Source organism: Delphinus delphis, chromosome 10, assembly GCF_949987515.2.
Source record: "Delphinus delphis chromosome 10, mDelDel1.2, whole genome shotgun sequence".
In the NCBI taxonomy this organism is placed as follows: Eukaryota; Metazoa; Chordata; class Mammalia; order Artiodactyla; family Delphinidae; genus Delphinus; species Delphinus delphis.
In genome coordinates, this window is record NC_082692.2 from 38,247,777 (window position 1) to 38,268,122 (window position 20,346).

The window sequence follows — 20,346 nt, forward strand, 5'->3', positions numbered from 1 at the left end:
TTATTTATTTGGCTGCGTCAGGTCTTAGCTGCAGCACGCGGGATCTTTGTTGAGGCGTGTGGGATCTTTCGTTTCTGTGTGTGGGCTTCTCTCTAGTTGTGCCTCAGGCCCTGTTCTCTGCAACTGTGGCCATAGAAAAACTCAGTCACTGCCAGAGCTACCCCAAGGCAGGAAGGGATGAGGTTGGGGGGCAGAAATACCCTTGATTCACCCTCTGATCTCCTGCTGCTGCATTCCACTGGCTAACCCCACTGGCATTCAGTCAGCAAAGGAGTCTGGGTATTGCGGTTCCCGGAGAGGAAAAAACAAAACAAACAAACAAGAAACAGCTCCCCAGGCCCTCTCCCAGTCACTGCAAAGACAATAATGGAGTACATGTTAAACAACCCAGCAACCCAGACAGTTGGTGCGCATTATGAAAAAAGATTTTCTGGGGACAATCTACAACATAGGAATATTAGCCCTCTTTTTATGCTGATAGAAAATAATTTGGATTAAGGGAAATTTTTGGTAGAGTCTCTTAACTTATACTGTGCAGGATCCACCAAAGGCTAGAATGTAACATGCCTGCCAGCTCTTTTGAACGGAGACATCAACAGAGAGTCAGATACGAGGAGGGGTACACACTCTCCCACTGCATTTAGAGAAGGTACATTCCCCAGTGTGCACAGCAGGGACTGGGGGGAATGAATGACACTGTCAGTATGAATAGGCTCATATCCCACACGTTGCCTTCACTGAGGAAGAGAGAAGAGGGAGTGGTGGTTTGCGAACGGTAAGGGGATGGACTGAAATCACATCCAGAAAAGGAACCCAGTGCTCCTTGGGCAGCTAAAGAGATGGAAAATATCACTTAGCTGGGCTCTCTCCCCTGACCAAAGGAAAGAACATGTTCCCAATTGAGGAGACACTTGTATTGCATAAGGCTTGCTCATGGTTTCCTTCACATTAGCCAGAGGCACAGTGTGTTTGGAATTTGAAGAAGCACAGGGAGCTGCAGCCAAAAATGAAAATATAGGAGACATGAGTGAGATGGGGTTGGGGAGGAGTACTTAGTCATTTTTGAAATAACAATAGGAAGTAAGTGAAATGTTCAGAAACAGTAAAGAACTTTTACTCTCAAATTCTCGTATTTGGGACCAGAATCATGTTGTTGGATTTGACTGAGATCCAGGGCAGTGACATCTGCAGAAGGTCTGAAGCTAACCCTTGATATAATATTATCAGCAATTCCCTCATAAAAAGCAGCCAGTTGTGTCAGGGAAAGTTTTCAAGAAAATCCCCCACAGGGGTCTAAACCTTCTAGCATCTGCTTTATGTAATGCTTTTGTCTTTTTTGCTGGAATAGGAAATACAAATAGTTTCATGACCATTGTTCTTAAGTAAGCTCCCTTTTCTTTTGTTTTTTGGGTTTTTTTGGCTTGCGGGATCTTAGTTCCCCAACCAGGGATTGAACCTGGGCCCACGTCAGTGGAAGCCTGCATGCTAACCAGCGGACCACCAGGGAATTCCCTTAGGTAAGCTCTTTGCATGTTTCTGATGAGTAGGGGGATATATAACACATGAATATTAATATGCAATTATGTAATACATGTAAATAAAAATAATATAGCATCAATTAATAACTTCCTCTTCTGAACTTCTTTCATTTGGGGACCTGCTGGATATCCCTCACTCCCCCAAATCTATTTGTGGCTCCTTTGTTTATGGATTTTCCTGGGACTTTCTGCAGCACCTGCCGCCCCCAACAACAACATGGCCACTGCCAAACGACTGCTAACGTGAACCCCTGGGGCTCCACTCTAACCAGTTCCTACAGGCGGCCTAGGGTGTCACTGCTGAGACCAGCTGGAGGCTCCAACAGGATTGCCTCAGCCTCAGCACTACCGACGCTAAGGGCCGGGCAATTCTTTGTTATAGGGGTTGAGCATTGCAGGATGTTTAAGAGCGTCCCTGGCCTCTCCCAACTAGACGTTACCCACTTGGTGACAACCAAAAATGTCTCCAGATGTTGCCAAATGTCTCCTGGGGGGTCATATGGCCTGCAGTCGCGAACCACTGGGCTATCCATACCCTCTGTCCACCCCCAATATGAGTGAGGAATGCCAGCTCTGGGTCCAGGAGTTCTCAGGCCCCTGAAGATGGCTGCCTTTAAGCACAGGTGCGATAACATAAAATAAATGCATTTCATGTAACAGGGAAGAAGACAGCAGGTGAAAGACTTTGAACAACTTTCTGACTCTTAATGTTCTGATAGTTTTGTCTCATTGTTAAAAGAATCAAAGTGAACCTATTCAAAAAAAAAAAGGAAAGAAAGAAAAGAAAAGAAAAACAAAAAAAAAGACAAAGTGAACCTATTCCAGAGAAAGGGGGGGGGTCTGCCCTGACTCAGGGCAGATCCACAAAGAAGGCAACCTTGCTAACCTGTGCTACTGTTTATCGTAATAACTATGGAAGCTTGGCTGGTGGACCATGAGGACCCTACAACCTGGCTTCGGTCCATCATTTGGGCCCCTCTCCCTTGGTCCCCACACAGACCACCCACAGTGGCCAAACAGGTATCCTCTTCATCCCGAACATACCTTGCACTTTCCTTCTCTGCACCTGAGCCTCTGGAATAAACAAAATCTGAAATGTTCTTTCTACTCTGTCAGATCCCACAAACCATAATTGTCAAAATCTTGCCCATTTCAAATCACATGTCACCTCCAAGAAGCCTTTCTTATCTCCCCAGAGAGATGTGATCTTATTCTCTATTAATACCCTCAACACAGTTTTTGTTAGTTATATAGTACTTAAAAATTCCTTTTGCGTTTTTGAGGTTGGTATCCATGCCATTCCCTCTGCAAAGAGCTGTTCATCTTTGCAGCCCCCAGAGGGGTGCTTCACCTGTAGTAAAGAACCAGTTTCTTAAAATACTATTTACAATCCACAATGGACTAGCGCCTTTGTGAAATACAATATAAATGAATTAGTAGGAAAATGACCAAGCTCTCAGATGTCATAGCTCTACTGTATTGTTATAAACATTTCTAAATGCTTGCTCTCACTTTCTGTACTCATTTCATTGTGAACTAGTAACAAATAATTCAGGGACTGGCACTGGTCCACAGACCCCTTCTTGAGTAGCATTGCCCTGGCACAGCAGCTTTCACAATAAAAAATCTACTAGAACAGCCGCTCTCAAATGTGGAGGGCTTGTAAAAAAACTGCAGACAGCTGGGTCCCACCCCTAGAATTTGTGGTTTAGTAGGTATGTGGTAGGGCCTGAGAATTTTCATTTCTAACAAGTTCTCAGGTGGTGCTATTGCTGCTAGTTGGGGAGCACACTTTGAGAATCACTGGACTAAAGAAGAAAAAAACAAATGTCAAGTACACTGCCCTCTCGTGGTGGTCTGTCCTCATAGCAAGTAGAGCCGCTAAAGTTACGGGCTAACTTCACCAATGCATCCCTCTAAAGCAAATGTTATCAGCAACCATGTCGTTACACACTTGCCAACGGGCTCCAGACATGAGGAAGCTGTGAGAAGCCAGAAGGGTCCATACCTTGGGGCTGTTCTGGGCCCAGTTCCTCCACAGGTGGCTGTGCAGGTGATGCTGAAGAAGAGCATTGTGGCAATGTTGGAGATGTGCCCACAGCGGAAGGCCCCAGGGACGTCCTGGATGACATAGATGACTGGGGGGGTGGGGATCTGGGTGGTGATCCAGTCAGTTGTACCTGCTGTGATGGTGATACGGGTGACAGCCCAGGTGTTGAGCTGGGGAGGAAGTGCACAGCTGGGAGTGCTACAGGTGGCAAGTCAGTTGGAGAATGTGATGGTGATGAGGCCAGTGGCGATGCAGGTGGTAAAACAGGTGACGCCACAGGCCACTCACATGTGGATTCAGGTGTCTGCACAGGTGGGGACAGAGGTGGATCACGGCCACCTTTTCTTTCCCCTTTGGGAGCCCATTGTGTGTGAAGTTGTCTGGATTCTTCTGGACTGGCCCGCTCTGTTTGGAGGCTTGGTTGACAGTGTTCAGGGCACTCATTGCCAAGGGCGCGTTCTATCTGGCAGTACACTTCTACCCAGGGGAAAATCACTCTCTTGGAAGGAGAATTAAGGTAAGCAGCATCTAGGAAAAACAATAGCATGGGGTCACAGGTGGCATTACTAACCCCTGGCATCAGCACAGTATTTGCAAAAAATGGTTTCCCAAATTATTCTCATAAACAAGATTAGTGCTTTTCATTGTTTTTGTTCTGTTTTTGCTGTGCTGCACAACTTGCAGGATCTCAGTTCCCCAATTAGGGATTGAACCTCAGCAGCAAAAACCTAGAATTCTAACCACTAGGCCACCAGAGACTCCTGGATTAGTGCTTTTCAATGGCCTTTCTTTACTTACTTGAATTTATATTGAATATCTGATTGTGTTTTTGGTTTTTGGTTTTTTTTTGCGGTACACGGGCCTCTCACTGTTGTGGCCTCTCCCGTTGCAGAGCACAGGCTCCGGACGCGCAGGCCCAGCGGCCATGGCTCACTGGCCCAGCCGCTCCACAGCATGTGGGATCTTCCTGGACCAGGGCACGAACCCATGTCCTCTGCATCAGCAGGCGGACTCTCAACCACTGCGCCACCAGGGAAGCCTTCTGATTGTGTTTTGATCCACTTATTCAATGGATACTTATTGAGCAGCTAATATGTGCCAGGCATTATACCAGGCACTGAGGAGTTGAAGGAGACAAAAATAGGCCTCTTGGAGCTTACAGTCTAGCCTGGGAGCAGGCACTAACCACTCCAATAACCTCAAGTTTTAACCAAGACAAGTGCTAGGAAGTGAAGAATGTGGTACTAGGAGAGACGGGAGCAGGGAGGGCTTCCCAGAGGGAGTGAAGTTTGAGCTGAGACGTGACAGGGGAGGGGTCCAGGGGGTAGTCAGGGTGGGACGAGGAGGAGCATTCCAGGCAGAGCGAACAGCACACACAAGGGTCACAGGTTCGGGAGAGCAGCAGGGAGCCAAGGCCCTGCGAGGTCAGTGTAGGTGGAACAGGGGTGGGTGTACTTGTTATGGGACATGGGGCTGAGGAGACCACAGGGGCCAGACCATGCAAGGGCTTACAGGTGGCATCAAAGACCCTTGGTTTGGGCTTCCCTGGTGGCGCAGTGGTTGAGAGTCCACCTGCCGATGCAGGGGACACGAGTTCGTGCCCCGGTCCAGGAAGATCCCACATGCCGCAGAGTGGCTGGGCCCGTGAGCCATGGCCTCTGAGCCTGCAAGTCCAGAGCCTGTGCTCCGCAGCGGGAGAGGAGAAAAAAAAACTTCTCCTTTTCAGAAGACACTGTTAAGGAGTTGAAAAGAGAAATCACAGACTGGGGGAAAATATTATTTGCAAATCATATTTCTGATAAAGGGCATTTATCTAGAATACATAAAAGCTCTTAATAAGAAAACAAATAATTCCATTTTTTAAATGGGCAAAAGATGGGAATTCCCTGGCAGTCCAGTGGTTAGCACTCTATGCTTTCATTGCTGAGGGACCAGATTCTATCCTTGGTTGGGGAACTAAGATTCCACAAGCTCCCATAAGCTGTGTGCAGTGCAGCCAAAAAAAATAAAAATAAATGGGCAAAAGAGTCAATAGAAAGGGCTCCCGATGGCCAAAGGTGGAACACTTTGAGTAAGAAAATAAATAAAGTAGGACTAAGTAATAACCCACAGAATAAAATAAGTATCAACGAGTCCATACTAATATAAACAAATGATTGAATAGGTAAACAAATGATTGAATAGGCAGAGAAAGAGACACATCTCTCATGATGAAGAATTACCAATAATTTCTGTAGATACTTGGCCCTTAAGGAAGTGGAGAATAACTCCCTACTTCTTAGTGACTTCCTTCCAAAGAGCACAGTATGGAAAGGAAGAGTAGATTTACAGTGGAAAAACCCGACAAACACCACCTCACAGCATGTACCCTTGATACAACGTGATGAGAATGGCGCTTTGCCTCTGTGGTCCTTCCCCCGCAAACCCACAACCCCAATCTAATCATGAGAAAAACACCAAGCAAATCCCAACTGAGGGACATTCTACAAACTACCTGGCCAGTAGGTCATTAAAAACAAGGAGAGTCTGAGCAACTGTGACAGACAAGAGGAGCCTAAGGAGACAGCACAACTAAATGTGATGAGGGATCCTGAATGGGATCCTGGGTCAGAAGAAGGACATTAGGTAAAAACTAAGGCAATCTGAATAAAGTATGGACTTTAGCTCGTAACGATTTATCAACATTGGTTCACTAATTGTAAACAATATACCATACTATGCACCAAATGATGTGTGTACCATGCTATAACATCTAACAAGTGTGAGACCTAAAACAAGAGGGAAACCTAGATGTGGGGTCTATGGAAACTCTCTGTACTATTTTCACAGTTTTTCTGTAAATCTAAAATGATTCTAAAAAATAAAGCATATTCAAGGTCTAGGGGAAAATGGGCAAAAGAGTTGAACAGACACTTCACCAAAGAATATATTTGAACAACTAATAAGCCAAGGAAAAGATGCCCAGCATCATTAGTCATTAGGGAAATGCAAATTAAAACCACAATAAGATACTACCACATACCTATTAGAATGGTTAATATTAAAAAGACTGACCATACCAAGTGTTGGTGAGAATGTGGGGAAGCTGGAATTCTCATTCACTGTTGGGAATGTAAAATGGTACAACCACTCTAGAAAACAATTTGGTAACTTCTTAAAAAGTTAGACATACATTCTGGGTACGTTTCTCAGTCCGTACATATCCAAAAGTATTGAAAATAGGATCTCGAAGAGATATCTGCACACCCATGTTCATTGCAGTATTATTCTCAATAGCCAAGAGGTGGAAGCAACCCAAATGTCCACTGACGAATGAATATATAAAGAAAATCTGCTCTATATGCACAATGGAATATTATTTAGCCTTAAGGAAGGAAATCCGTCAGATGTTACAACATGCATGAATCTTGAGGACGTTATACATGAAATAAACCAGTCACAAAAAGACAAATACTGTTATGATTCCACTTACATGAGGTACCTAAAGTATTCAAACTCATAGAAATAGAATGGTGGTTGCCAGGGTCTAGGGGGTGGCAGAAAAGGAGAGTTGGTTAATGGGTATAGAGTTTCATTTTTGCAAGATGGAAAAGTTCAGGAGATTGGTTGCACACCAGTGTATGTTTAACACTACTGAATTGTACACTTAAAATGGCTAAGATGGTAACTTTTATATTATGTGTGTTTTACTACAATTAAATACATTACATTTTATATTAAAATATTATATGTTATACATATATTTGTAGACATATACACATTACATGTTAAACATGCATCCACCATATGATCGGGTCATTCCATTCCTGGGTATTTACCCAAGAGAAATGAAAGAATTTGTCCATACAGAAATTCATGCATGAATGTACATAGCAGCTTTGTTCATAACAGCCCCAAATTGGATACAACTAAAATGCCCATTAACAGGTGAATGGATAAATGAACTGTGGTATATTCATTCATACAGTGGATTGGAACGCAAAAAAGGAATGAACTATTTATACCATGCAATGACATGGGTGAATCTCAGAATAATTATGCTGAGTGAAAGAATGCAGACAAAAAAGAGTTCATACTATAAGAGTTCATCTATCAAAAACTCTAAAAATGCAAATTAATCTATAATGACAGAAAGACATCAGGGTTTGCTTGGGGATGGTGGGATGAGGGAAGGTGGGAGGGATCCCAAAGGGGCATGAGGAAACTTCAGGCATGATGGATTGTTCCCTATCTTGATTGTGGTGCTGGTTTCGCAGGTGTGTGTGTCTGTGTCTGTGTGTCTGTGTCTGTGTCAAAACTCACCCAATTGTGAGTGGGAGGAAGGGAGGGAGGAAGGTCAGTTTGGTCGGGCATGGCTGGATATGGGATGGATATTTCAGACATGGCATCGTCTGAGCTCCAACCTCACCATGTACACGTGTCTGTGTGGGGAATGTGGATCTTCAAGGATGCCAGCAAGCAGTGTCCTTCCCTTTGGTAGAAGGCTGCTGTCAGGGGAGGCCAAGGGTGGAGAGGGAGGCTCACCTGGTGGCAGGAATAATTAGGTAGATGTGAACCCTTAGGAGGGAGGAGAAAGAGGATGCCAGGATGTGAGCTGAGGAGTTGAGGGTGACACCTTGCAGGTGTGGCTTCCTACCTGAGCTGACCCCCTTTCAGAAAGCAGGCAGGAGGCTGGAGCAGACTTCCGTTTTCCGTTCCCAGATGGTAGGTGGGGATTTCTCAGGCTATGTCAGTATTTCCTGCTTGCATCTGGTGCCGGGAGAGAACTCCAGGCCCACCAAACCCAAGAGGATTTAGGTGCTGGAGCTGAAACTTGCACTGAGAAAGCCACACACACATTTGCAAATTGGGAGAGGAAGCAAAAACAGCTGGCAGCCAGCACGAGTTTTTTTCTCCCTTATGAGTTGTGTCTGTTCCTACTTGGAGTGATTCCAGGGCCATTGGGGAAAACCTGCCATCCTCCATATACTGCCCCAATTCAGGAGTGGATGCCTGCAATGCTACTATTAGAGTTTCATCCTTGGGTTTAAGACTGCCGTTCATACCTGTGAAAATGTCCACACCAGCTAAGGGTGGAAGCGGGGAGGGTGAGAGGGTAAGGGGCTACTGAGAAATGGGGAAGACTAGAGATGCTTAACAGCCCACTTTGTAAGTCTTCCCAGGGCTTGCCCTGAGAGGAAGAGAAAGGAAAAGTTCTAGGCGAGAGACAGGTATGGAGGCAGCCAGGTAGCCAGGATGCAATCTGAGGTGTAACGGGATTTCCTGGGGCAGGGAATTGGTGTCTGCTCCGAGATCCAAGAACCAAATCAGGGGCTCCCCAAACCTCAAGCCCTCGATATACACATCACTGAGGAAAGAATGGAGGGGCTCCCCACCTGGGGCAGAAAGGACCACAGGCCCTAGCCAGACCCTCCTATTCCCTAAGCTCTGTAGGTGAGACCTCATCTCCACCACCACCACCCCCCTCAGGTCGTCCTCCTTTTGGACACTGGGGGCTCGGCTTCACAGCTGTCACCTGTGAAAATGTGGAAGATGGGGCAGTTGTCAGAGGACAGTCAGGGTTAGGAGGAGTCTGTCTGCAGAGAGGTCAGAGGGGGCAGTGGACTGGATTGACCATGGCTAGGAATAAAACTCAGAGGTAGGTTCCACCATCAGCCACCTTGTACAGATGAGAAAACAGGCCCCAGGAGATGAATTACTTGCTCAAGGTCACATAGTTGGTGTGTCAAAAACCAGGATCTAAACCCTTTTTACAGATTTGGAACTAAGACTCAGAGAGGGAGAGTGATTTCCTGGAGCTCACACAGCTTGGGGGATGGGGATCCTGGCCCAGGGCTCCTTGCCTCCAGAGCCACATTCTCTCCATCCTGTGCTCCTGCTCCCTACCCCACTAGTCGGGAGAATGGACCCAGGAGAAAGTAAAGAGTTAGGACAGCGGAGCTTAGGAAAGCAGGAAGCAATTTTTTGGCTGTACCACGCAGCATGCAGGATCTTAGTTCCTCAACCAGGGATTGAAACTGCACCCCCTGCAGTGGAAGCACGGAGTCTTAATCGCTGGACTGCCAGGGAAGTCCCAGCAGGAAGCAATTTTGGAGAAAAAAAGTGTACATATCCTATGAGAAAAACCTCATTCAACCCCTTAATCTCACTCCTTAAGTATATTTTTTAAACTACATACACAAAAAGTTCACCACAGCATTGTTTATAATAGTGAACACTTGGAAACCCAAGAATGATCAAAGTATTCTGTACAACTGTGATGGAATATTAAACAGGTGCCCAAAAGCCAGTTACAAAGACCATATGGCAACATGGAAAAAAATTTATTATATAACATTAGGTAAACCCTTTGATCCAGAAATCCCCTTTTTCTGGAAATATGCTCTATGGAATTAATTCTAAATATAGAAAAGCATTTTTTCTTTCCTTTTAACAAAGATGTTTGCATGGCCTTCATGGAGTTAGTGTGTGTAGTGTATGCCTTTGGAATCTTCCTCCCACCCAGATAATACACAGAGGATACACAGGGGTGGGACCATGCTTTCCAAACCAACTTAGGGCAAGGGCTCTTCTCTCTCATTTGTTGATCAATATGTCACTCAAAAGTCTCACACAAACATAAACTAGTCACATCTAGTTCTACATTAACAATACTGTTTCATTGGAAAGAGAATAAAATGCAAGAAAATGTAATGATATGAGAATGGAATGCTCCAGGGAGATATGAGCTATGTATTTCCTAAGCATAGTTTTTAAATTCAGAAATACATTTGTACAAAAGCCCTAGACACTGTCCCATCAGTTAACCTAAAGCCCCTTTTCCACAGTGGTCCTAATTTCTGGCCACAGTAACATCTGGACAATGAAGGCTGTCAGGTCCCTCTGCCCATTTCCAGCTCTCCTGGGTGAAGAGCACCTCCAGTTCACAAATTGGGGGGAGATGCTCCTCTATCCAGCCCTTCTACTTCCTGTCTTTGCCCCACTTTCCTCCTCTTCCTCGGGGCACCACATAGTACTTACTCAGCCGCCTCAAGTACGAAACAGCATCTTCGTACCCTCTGTAGTAATAATCGTGCAGGATCTGCAAGGAGGGGCACCAGGAAAATAACTAAGGCTGTAGCAACAGAGAGACCCATAGTCCCCTCTTCCAAAGCAGTTGCTTTCATTGCTCTTAAGCTTTATATGATGAGCTTTTCAAAATGTGCCCATCCTTCAGTACCTGCTAAGAACAGCTGATCTTCAGCTTCCCCTGGGCCGGAGAGGGTGAGGCCCAGAGAAGGTGCATTTGGACAGTATAAAGAGCAGCATTTGGAGACTGGGTTCAAATCCCAGTGCTGCCACTTACTGGCTGGGTGGCTGGGTGAATGTAACCTCTCACAGCCTCAGTTTCTTCACTTGTAAAATGGGAATAAAACAGTATCTATCACAGAGGATGCTGGAGGATTACACCAGATACTGCCCACAATGCCTTTTCTGTAAAAGGCCAAACAGTAAATATTTGGGGCTTCGTAGGCCACATATAGTCTCTGTCACTTCTTCTTCTTCTTGTTTTTTTTTTTTTTTAAACAATGCTTTAAAAATAGAAAGTCCATTCTTAGCTCACAGGCTGTATAAAAACAAGTCACATGCTGGATTTGGCCCCTGGGCCATAGTTTGTTGAACCCACATTGTATGTCAAAATGGGAGAGTTCAGACAACATTGCTGTCGGTGGTTCTGAGATCACCTCACTTTACAGGGGAGAAAATTGAGGTTGGGAGCACTTAGGGCCCTTGTTCAAGCTCACATACCCAGCTGGCAGCAAGGCCGGGATACAGCTTTAGGAGGAAGTTTAAGGGATCGTTTGAGATGGACCGAATGGGCCTCATTGGCTCCCCCATCCCACTCCAGACCCCATCAACCTTTCCGGCTCTCCTTGCCCACCCCCCAGGTCCCTCCTGTCTCTTACCACCAGGTCTGGGGGGAACAGGGCATGGATCATCCTGGTAATGTTCTCCAGGGAGAACTGGAAAGAGCAGTTGAATATGCGGAAGTCACAGATGTTGGCGGGGCAGTCCCGCGGGCAGATGTCCTGCTGACCACTGAAGGTGGAGATGGTGATGGAGTCCGTCCAGAAGGAGCAGGGCTGCATGCCCGAGAAGGCCCCGTCGATGTACCGCTGCAGGGCGGAGGGGGGAGGCAGAGTGAGAAATGCTCATCTGGGGTCATAGGTCCTCTCCCCCACTCGAGGAGAGCAAAGAAATAGGTCCCTTGGGAGAAGCTTTGACGCCAAGGTCCGGGGGCATCCATACCCTGGATGAAGCAGGAACGAATGCTTCCCTGTCACGTTACCCCTCGTGGAGTCCCTTAACAGCTGAGGGCAGGGCCGGGGAAAGGAGCTCATCCACAGGGCCTTTTGAGAAGGTGCACATGTGGTGGGTCTGAGGGGTTGTGAAACATCCCTCCTCCAGACTGCCCTGGGTCCAAGCTGCCTCCCTCTGTTGAGGTCAGACACCCTCAACACCCTCCAGAGCACCCCTGACCACCCTGTGTCCACCCTCAAGTCCCTTCCCCTCTTGCGGCTTCTGTTTCCTCAGCTGTGAACAAAGGATCACAGATACTGAGGCTCTAACCCTCCGGATGCCTGCGAATTAAATGAATGACATGCAATACGGGGGTCCATCTACTAGCTGATTCGTAATCTCTGGATCTCATTTTCTCTATACATAAAATGAGGAGAGGGCACGGGTTAAATCTTCCTACTCAGAGTGCTGTCCGTGGACCAGCAGCACTGGCGTCAGCTGAAGTTGATTAGAGGTACAGAGTCTCAGACCTACCGGATTTTCCTACTGGGGAAATCTGGCAAACCTGTGGAAGCTTGACTTGCTGGGTTCAGTAATGTGTTGGTGGGTCCAGAGAGAAGCCCAACTTAGGGGGAGAAGGTCTTCTTAAAGCCCCAGAAATCTATCTACGCTGGGAATTCTGAGTAGGAAACCACAAGGACCTTTTCAATTCTTGGTCTTCCCACTGAATTCTGAGACCATTCCTCCCAAATGTGGGTCACAGGGGCCCTGAGGCACCCCTGGATCCCAGCTCACCTGCCTTCCCACACTGAGGTACTTACCACGCCGCGGTAAGTTGGAGGAATGAGGCCGCAGTACACAGGGACAAAGCAGCTGCAGTACAGGGCCTGTGGGGGAGAGGGCAGGGTTGAGATGCCCAAGGCCTGGGGGCTGGGTGGGGAGGGATCACCTGCGGGCATCTGGGACACCATCAGCCTGGCCCTTCTTAAACCCAAGGTGGAGTCACTGCCCTGGGAAGTGGAGCCCCAGGTTCAGCTCCTGGCTGGATCCTTGGTAACCTACTTTGTCAGGCTGGGCCGGATGTCTCAGTTTTAAAGGGAGAGAGTGGCCTCAATGATCTGCAGGGCTCCTTCTAGCACCAAATTTCCATGAATCCAATGGGATTCAAAAACCATTAATGTGTGTCTGGCCTGGGCCTGGAATCAAAGGAGGGTGAGATGCCCACCCTTGGGAATGCTCAGAGGGGGACCAAGCAATTAGGTGACAGTACATGGGGTGACAGGTGCTGTGATGGAGGTAAGCATGGGCATCGTTGTCCCAAAGAAGAAGCACCCAACCCAGGGGTTGCAAGGCAGGCAGGTGATGAAGGAAAGTTCCCTGGCAGGAGTGACTGGAGTCTCACCAAGCAGGTGAAGTGGGGTGGGAAGGAGGGAAGGGCATCCGGCACGAGGCAGGAGGCACGGCAGGTGCAGACACAGAGGCCTGCTTTGTGTGATTTGCTCTGGTTGGCATGGGTAAGAGTGGGAGGTGGTGGGAGAGGGCTGGGGAGAGAAAAGTCTTGAAGAGCTGGGTGCTAATAAACCCAGGGGACATGAGGTAGCTGGAGGAGGTATCCATGTCCCTGCCTATTCATCCCCTACCCCCAGGGTCAAGGCCATGCCAGTGTGGGGATGTGAGGATGGGTGGCGAGGGTCTTGTATTCAGAGGAGGGGAGGGGATTGGAAATATGGGTGGAGGGTCATGCAGCTCAACTCTTGCCCTGAAAGAAAACTGGACATAACCACAGCACTCTCCAGCAATAATAAGTCATAACTAAAATGTATATTAGTGAGCTTAGAACAATGCACTGTCAGAATCCCCTTTCCTAAGTGTTAACCCGTTTAGTGATAACAGTCCTTTTTATCAAGGACCAGTGGAAGGGAGGGGGCGGAGGGAAGCTGTTCCCACAAACTGGGAGTAATTTAGTGGGGAAACACTGAAGTCCAGGCCCTAGAGGAGCCATGGGACCTCTGTTGGTAATACAAATGGGCCTCTGAGAAGCTGCAGGATTAGAGCAGAGGGCAAGACAGAGGCAAAAGGAGGCAGACTCTGAGTGCTGAAATGTAGGATGGTGAGCAAGTCTGATTAGTTTTTGGCTTCTCTGTGTCCATCTTGTCTAACAGCGTGCCTGACAGAGAGAGATAGATGCCAGGAGGGTGAAGGGAGGGAAAAACTAGGGGGACAGAAAGCAGAAGGAAGGAAGTGAGGCAGACAAGTGGACCATCCCAGAGGCCCGTCAAGAGAAGCAGGGCCAGCCTCTCCTTTCCTGTCCCAACTCCCTGGGCTCTGCCCCCACTCCCTGGCCCCGCCCTTATTCCTAGCCCCGCCCCCTCCCTTATTCCCAGGTCCCGCCCCCTTGCCTCGATGAGCTCTTCCTTGGATGTATATTCTGAAACCACAACACTCTCTCCATCCGTGAACCGGGTGAGGCTCACATGGAGCTTCCCCGTGGCGACCTTGTAGGAGTCCTCAGGCAGGACCCGGTACAGAAACTGCCTCATCATCTGCACCACCTTACAGGACGGGGACAAGGGCCCCAAGAAGGATTTCTTCACCTCGGCCACACCCACACTGAGGACTCGGAGGTACTCATCTGTGGAGGAAGCAGAGAGGAGTGGGAGCTCAGCGGCCCCCGTGGCAAAAAGAGGTCAAGGGCGATTTCGCCATCTCATCCTGCATCCAACAAATGGGGAAACCTATAATTCTGATGCAGGGAAGGTCTCAGGCATCAACCTGTCATTCTGCACACAAGGAAAGCAAGGCACGGAGGAATGAAGTCACTGGCTCCAGAGAGCCCACAGCTAGTCAGGCATCCTGACTCCTTCCTGTTGAGGGCAGAGGACCACTTTTCTACCCCAGATAGCTTTCCCTATCACCATGCCTGAAGTCCACCACCAGACTGCATTCTTTCGAGTCTTAGAGGCTTTTGGCCCCATATGAGATTCCCATTAAATATGGCTGAAAGCCTTCACCAAGTGACACCCTGGGATGCTTGCTTAGTGCTGGCAAAGTCTGTGGGGCTGCTGACCTTGAGGCAGGGGAGTTACAGGGAGTGGTGAACTTGGTCTTGAAGCCATTGCATCATCTTCCTTTTATGGCCCCTGGTACAGGCCTGAGAGGGAGAAGGCCCTAAATTACAGACCCAAGGCTGTGCTGCAGGGGTTCCCAGGAGGGCGAGGTGAACCTTCTGTCTCCTTCTGAGAGGAGCACAGCCTGGGCACATGAGGGCCTACACGTGCCAGATGGGGCTTGGAGGGCAGATGCGTTGTCCAGGGGCTGGCAGAGGAAGGTGTAACCCACCTGCCCCCCACATTCCCCAGAATTCTACCAGGGAAGTTAGAGTTGTAAGCTTAGTAAGAAGTGCTATCACAGCAATACTGTGAGGTAGGTATTTCTATCCTCATCTTACTGATCAGGAAACTAAGGTTCTGAGAGCTAATATAAGTTGCCCAAGGTCAACCATCTAGTAAGTGTACAAAGTGGGATTTTAACCTAGAGTGTGTGACCCCGGAACCCATACTCCTTCTGTTACAGTAAGCTAAAAGCTTTCAGAGCTGGGACTGTACGTGCCTCTGGCCAATTGCTGCTAATTTCTACCTTGTGCAAACCCACTGGGAAAATCAGGAACAGAAATAGCTCTGAAAAGAACTGGTAATATTTTAAACAAATATTTAATTGTAAAACATCATATACAGAAGAACTTTCTTACAATTAGTGTCATGCAGTGAGAGCTACCTGGGAAGTTGTGCAGTCATGATCTCTTTGCCACTGGAGGTAACCAAGCAGAGGCAGGACAAGTACCTCGGTCAGAGAACTTATCAAAGGGATTCCTGCATGGGTGGTAAGGGCTAAGATTCCTTCCGACCCTGAGATTCTGGGATTCTCATGGGCACCTGACAATGAATCTGAGAAGCCATCACAGTGCACGTTACTTTCCTGTTTACAAACAGAGCATCTGAAGCACAGAACTGTTTAAGTGATTTGCCCAAGGTCACACACAGCAATCTGGGGACAAACCAAAGCTAGGGAGGCTCTACTCCTCTTGCATTTTACCATTTACAGATTATTCCTCATTAATCCGGGGAGCGGGTAGGATAAGGAACTTTAGTATCATTTTATAGATGTAGAAGCTGAGGCAGAGAAAAGCTAAGTGTCCTACCCGAGGTCAGACAGCCAGGCAGTATTTGTTCTGACTCCAGACTCCACCTTCTTTCCCTGAGTGTTGGACTGATCCCAGAGGCTGAGCAGCCTGGGTTGCCATGGTGACGGCTTTTTCTCTCCAACATTCAGAATCACAACTGCCTCTGTGTAGTAGAGGCAGTAGACCTGATCAACACAGCGTCTTAGCCATCACTCCCTTACAGGGGAGGGTGCTCCTGGCTAACTGGGAAGGCCCTGCAGGTTTAGCAAGGTTAGCTTTACCAAGCACCAACTTGTACAAACCGTTTTGCTTCAAGGGAGGGCGGCAGCCAACCCCCCAGTAGGTTATGAAGCAACTGAGCATTTTGATACCAAGGTGTTGGGTCATTGAGTTCTTGCCCGCAAGACCAGTCAGGATGGGGAGTGGAAACAGGGTGGGGACTCGCTGTTTTGGAAATTCTTAATGAGCAGCTTCAAGTGGCCTCACAAGGGTTGGTGGCCTTTCCCACAATGCCTCAGAGCCAGGAGCACCTGATTCAGCTTGCCCGTACACTCCTGGACTCCCAGCAGGAGGCGCTTGCTGGGACGACTGGAAGGAAATTTCTTCTCATTGCACAAGAAATACATGTTCATGGTGGAAAAAAAATTTTTTTTTAATGCAGATAAGCAAAAAGAAAAAAATTTTAATGTCTTAGAATCCCTCCACCTAGAGATTAACATTCGGTATATGTCTTCCTAGATTATATATTTTGTATTTATTCTTACTTATAAGAATACTTATATGGAGTCATACTGTATACACTATTTTGTAACTTGCTTTTTACACCTAATAAATCATGTCTTTCCACATCAATAAGTAACCATTTACAACCCAATTTACGGGCAGTATGGACAGCTATTGTAAGGTTATACCATTATTTATTGAGCAGGTCCCCAACAGGGTTGGCTATTTAGTTTCCTTGCTTTTCTAAACAATGCTGCAATGAATAGTCTCTTGCTAAATTCTTTGCCTGTGTCCTTAATTACTTTCTGTAGGATAAATTCCTGGAGGTGGGAATGTTAGGTCAAAGGCATGCATATTTAGTCTTATAAAACTTACTTAAATCATTGCTTTTGTATATTATCCACTTACAGTCAACTCTCAGCTATATAGGGATGGTGGCGGGTGACAGGGACAAAGCAGTGGCCAAGATAACACAGACATCTCCTATATACTTACATCTGAAAAATGGTGCTATCTGGAAATTAGCAAGGTAGACAGGGAGGAAGCGGGGTGGGAGATTGCCTGATTTCTCCCACTCAGGTGCCCAGTTTAGTATTCTTCCCTGCTGCTCACCGGGGCTGTGTACCAAAGGATGCCTTTACCTCTGTCTCTCCTTGCTTCTCCTCAGGTCTCTCTCTGTGCATCTCTGTCTTCAGAGTCTCTACCTCTTTCTCTCTCTCTCTCTTCCCCTCTCTCTCTGTCTCTTTCTCAGAGAAAAGCAGCTAACCTTTTGGTTAAACAAGTCTCTGTTGATAGAAAGTCAGGTGTTAAGCATAGCAATTGCTGGGGGTCTACCAGGAGGGATAAATTTAGCTTGTTTCTTTATGCAACTCTGTTCTTTCCAGCACCTTCTCCCGTTTAAAGGCCTCCTTCCAAGCTGCAGGCTGCTGGGCTCTGAGACACAGTGTCCCACAGTGGCCAGAGCAAGTCAGGATTTAAAAGCAGCACTGGGAACTCAAGGCGGGCTGCTCCCACCCCCAGCCCACACTTACCACATCCACTTCTGCTCCCTCCCACCTCCTTTCACACCTTTCTATTATCTAATTGCAGGTCTGTCTCCCAAAACCAGGAGATTCTCTGAGGGCAGGTGTTTGTGGTCCTCCTCTCTCCATGGCCTATCACTGCACTTTGCCCATGGAAGACCCTTCAGAAACTTTGCTCTAAGCTGGGAACTCCTCAAGGGGAGGGATGGGCCCCATTCACCTACACCCACTAAGCCTCCCACAACACTTGGTGGGTGCTTGGTGTTTGTTCAGTATGTGAACAAAGGAAAATACAAACCCAACAAAGCAGGCGATGGAGATGCTTACAGGGAAGAGTTACTTGACTTAATTACCCAATAAAAACTTGAAGACAAGATCATCACAGATAGATGGATAGATAACAGAGTTAACTATATTGATAAATGCGTGCCAAGAACTTCAGCAGGAAATTAAATAAGATCCTGGGACCGGGAGGTTTTGAAGGGCATGTGGAAGCCACTCCAGTGTCAGCCACTCAGAGACTCTTTTCTGTGACCAGACCCATTTCTTGGAAAAAGCTCAGGCTTTGGAGCCAGGGAGATTTGGTTCAAATCCTAGCTTTGCCACATACTATCTGGGTCACCACTGGCAAGTCAAATAACTTCTTCCAGCCTCAATTTTGCCACCTATAAAATGGGAATAATAATAATACTTACCTTACTGGGTTGTTATGAGGAAGATAGTTTTTTAAGAGCCGGCACATAGTAAGTGCTCAATACTGGTTATGCCAGTAATTCTCCATGTGACCATGGACAGGGTTTCTTGATGTTTCTGGCCTTTCAGCTTTCTCATTTGAACAGGGGACAATGATCTCCGCCCCATATCTTTATCAAGGTGCACTCAGGGCTTCCCTGGTGGCGCAGTGGTTGAGAATCTGCCTGCCAATGCAGGGGACATGGGTTCAAGCCCTGGTCCCGGAAGATCCCACATGTCACGGAGTAAATAAGCCCGTGTGCCACAACTACTGAGCCTGCGCTCTAGAGCCCGTGAGCCACAACTACTGAGCCCATGTGCCACAACTACTGAAGCCCGCGCGCCTAGAACCTGTGCTCCGCAACGAAGAGAAGCCCCCGCTCACTGCAACTAGAGAGAAACCCATGCACAGCAACGAAGACCCAACGCAGCCAAAAATAAAAATAAATAAATAAATTTTTTTTTTTTAAAAAAAGGTGCACTCAGGCTCACTTGTGGGTTCAAGACAACAAAGTAAAAGCACTGTGGAGGTAAGAGGATGTACCCGGTTTTAGGGAGTGGTAAGGGTATGGGTGAGGGGTAACGTAGTTTAGGCATGGTTGACAGCAGCACTCCTTACCCTGTCAACTTGGGGGACCCTACAGATTTAGTAGGGGAAAAGGGGGGCTTAGTAAAATCATTGACGAGGAAGGAAAGAAATAGCTATGTGTTTATCTCACTTATATGCTTAAGTGCGTAATGTTTTCCCCTTCATGAGGGCAAGGATGGTCTCCATCTCATTCATCCCTTTGTCCCTAGCACTTGATATAGTGCATGGAACATGGCAGGCACTTAATAAACATAGATGCATGCATGAATAATGAATAAATGAATGAAACCAGAAATCAAGGGAGGACACTGCAGCCCAGAGAGAGAAGAAGCTATTCAACGTGACCCAGAGTGTAAAAACAGGGCTTCTCTTTCCCTCCCTCACGTAGCCTCTTGCTAAGTGTTAAATCCTAGAAAGATGGGCACTTGGCAGCTGACAATTTAAACTGCTGGGGATCTCGTTCACAGGGTGCCCGAATTAAATTGGCTGTGCAGGATGAATCTGCAGTGGAGGATGGGACTAGAGGCCCCAGTCTGCCTCGGACTGGTAGCCTAGCAACAACTTCCAGTTCAGCCAATCACCGTGAGGCCCCTCTCACTGCGGCCCTGCTCCCCCACCTGCGGGAGCGGTGGGCACCGGGGAATCAGGGGGCTCGGCAGCCTCTGTGGAGGCGTTGGCGAGCAGAGTCGCATTCCCAGGAAAGCCATGCAATTCTCCGAGTCCCTGTGTGGAGACCCTGGGAGTCAACTGCTTTTACCTGATCCCTACTTGTAGGCTGAATTATAGGCTGTATTTCCCTGTGGGTATATCTTGACTGCCCGATTCCACTATGATCATTATTATTAGTATTATCTTAACAACAGTCGTTTACCCAAGCAGGTTTTCACACTTGTAATCTCAGTTTATCCTCACAGAGACAGCGAGCCCCTGAGCGGGAGGGGGGTGGGGAAGTGATTTATTCATCATTTTATTTCTAAATCCTACACTGCAAGGGCACTGATTGGAAAAAAAATTGGCTTGAAGCTGCAGTGTTACCACTGCACCACTGGACGGTCCATAGAGACCCTCCAGGGCAGCGATTTTTCAGCCAAGGAGCCTCCGTTCGAAGAAAAGGAAATAAAAGGAATCCAAATCGGAAAAGAAGAAGTAAAGCTGTCACTGTTTGCAGATGACATGATACTATACATAGAGAATCCTAAAGATGCTACCAGAAAACTACTAGAGCTAATCAA

The 20,346-nt window shown here is 47.3% G+C and overlaps 1 protein-coding gene across 1 annotated transcript in view; it reads right to left on the bottom strand.

Moving 5' to 3' along the window:
- Nucleotides 1–714: 714 nt before the first annotated feature.
- PNPLA1 (patatin like phospholipase domain containing 1) overlaps nucleotides 715–20,346 on the bottom strand; it is a 38,385-nt gene continuing 18,753 nt past the window's right edge. Inside the window, exons 2-7 of the mRNA XM_060021640.1 lie at nucleotides 14,268–14,500; nucleotides 12,690–12,755; nucleotides 11,535–11,744; nucleotides 10,609–10,669; nucleotides 3,547–4,116; nucleotides 715–737 (exon numbers count right to left, since the gene is read on the bottom strand). Coding sequence (XP_059877623.1) covers nucleotides 715–737; nucleotides 3,547–4,116; nucleotides 10,609–10,669; nucleotides 11,535–11,744; nucleotides 12,690–12,755; nucleotides 14,268–14,500 — 1,163 coding nt within the window. The remainder of the gene's footprint in view (nucleotides 738–3,546; nucleotides 4,117–10,608; nucleotides 10,670–11,534; nucleotides 11,745–12,689; nucleotides 12,756–14,267; nucleotides 14,501–20,346) is intronic.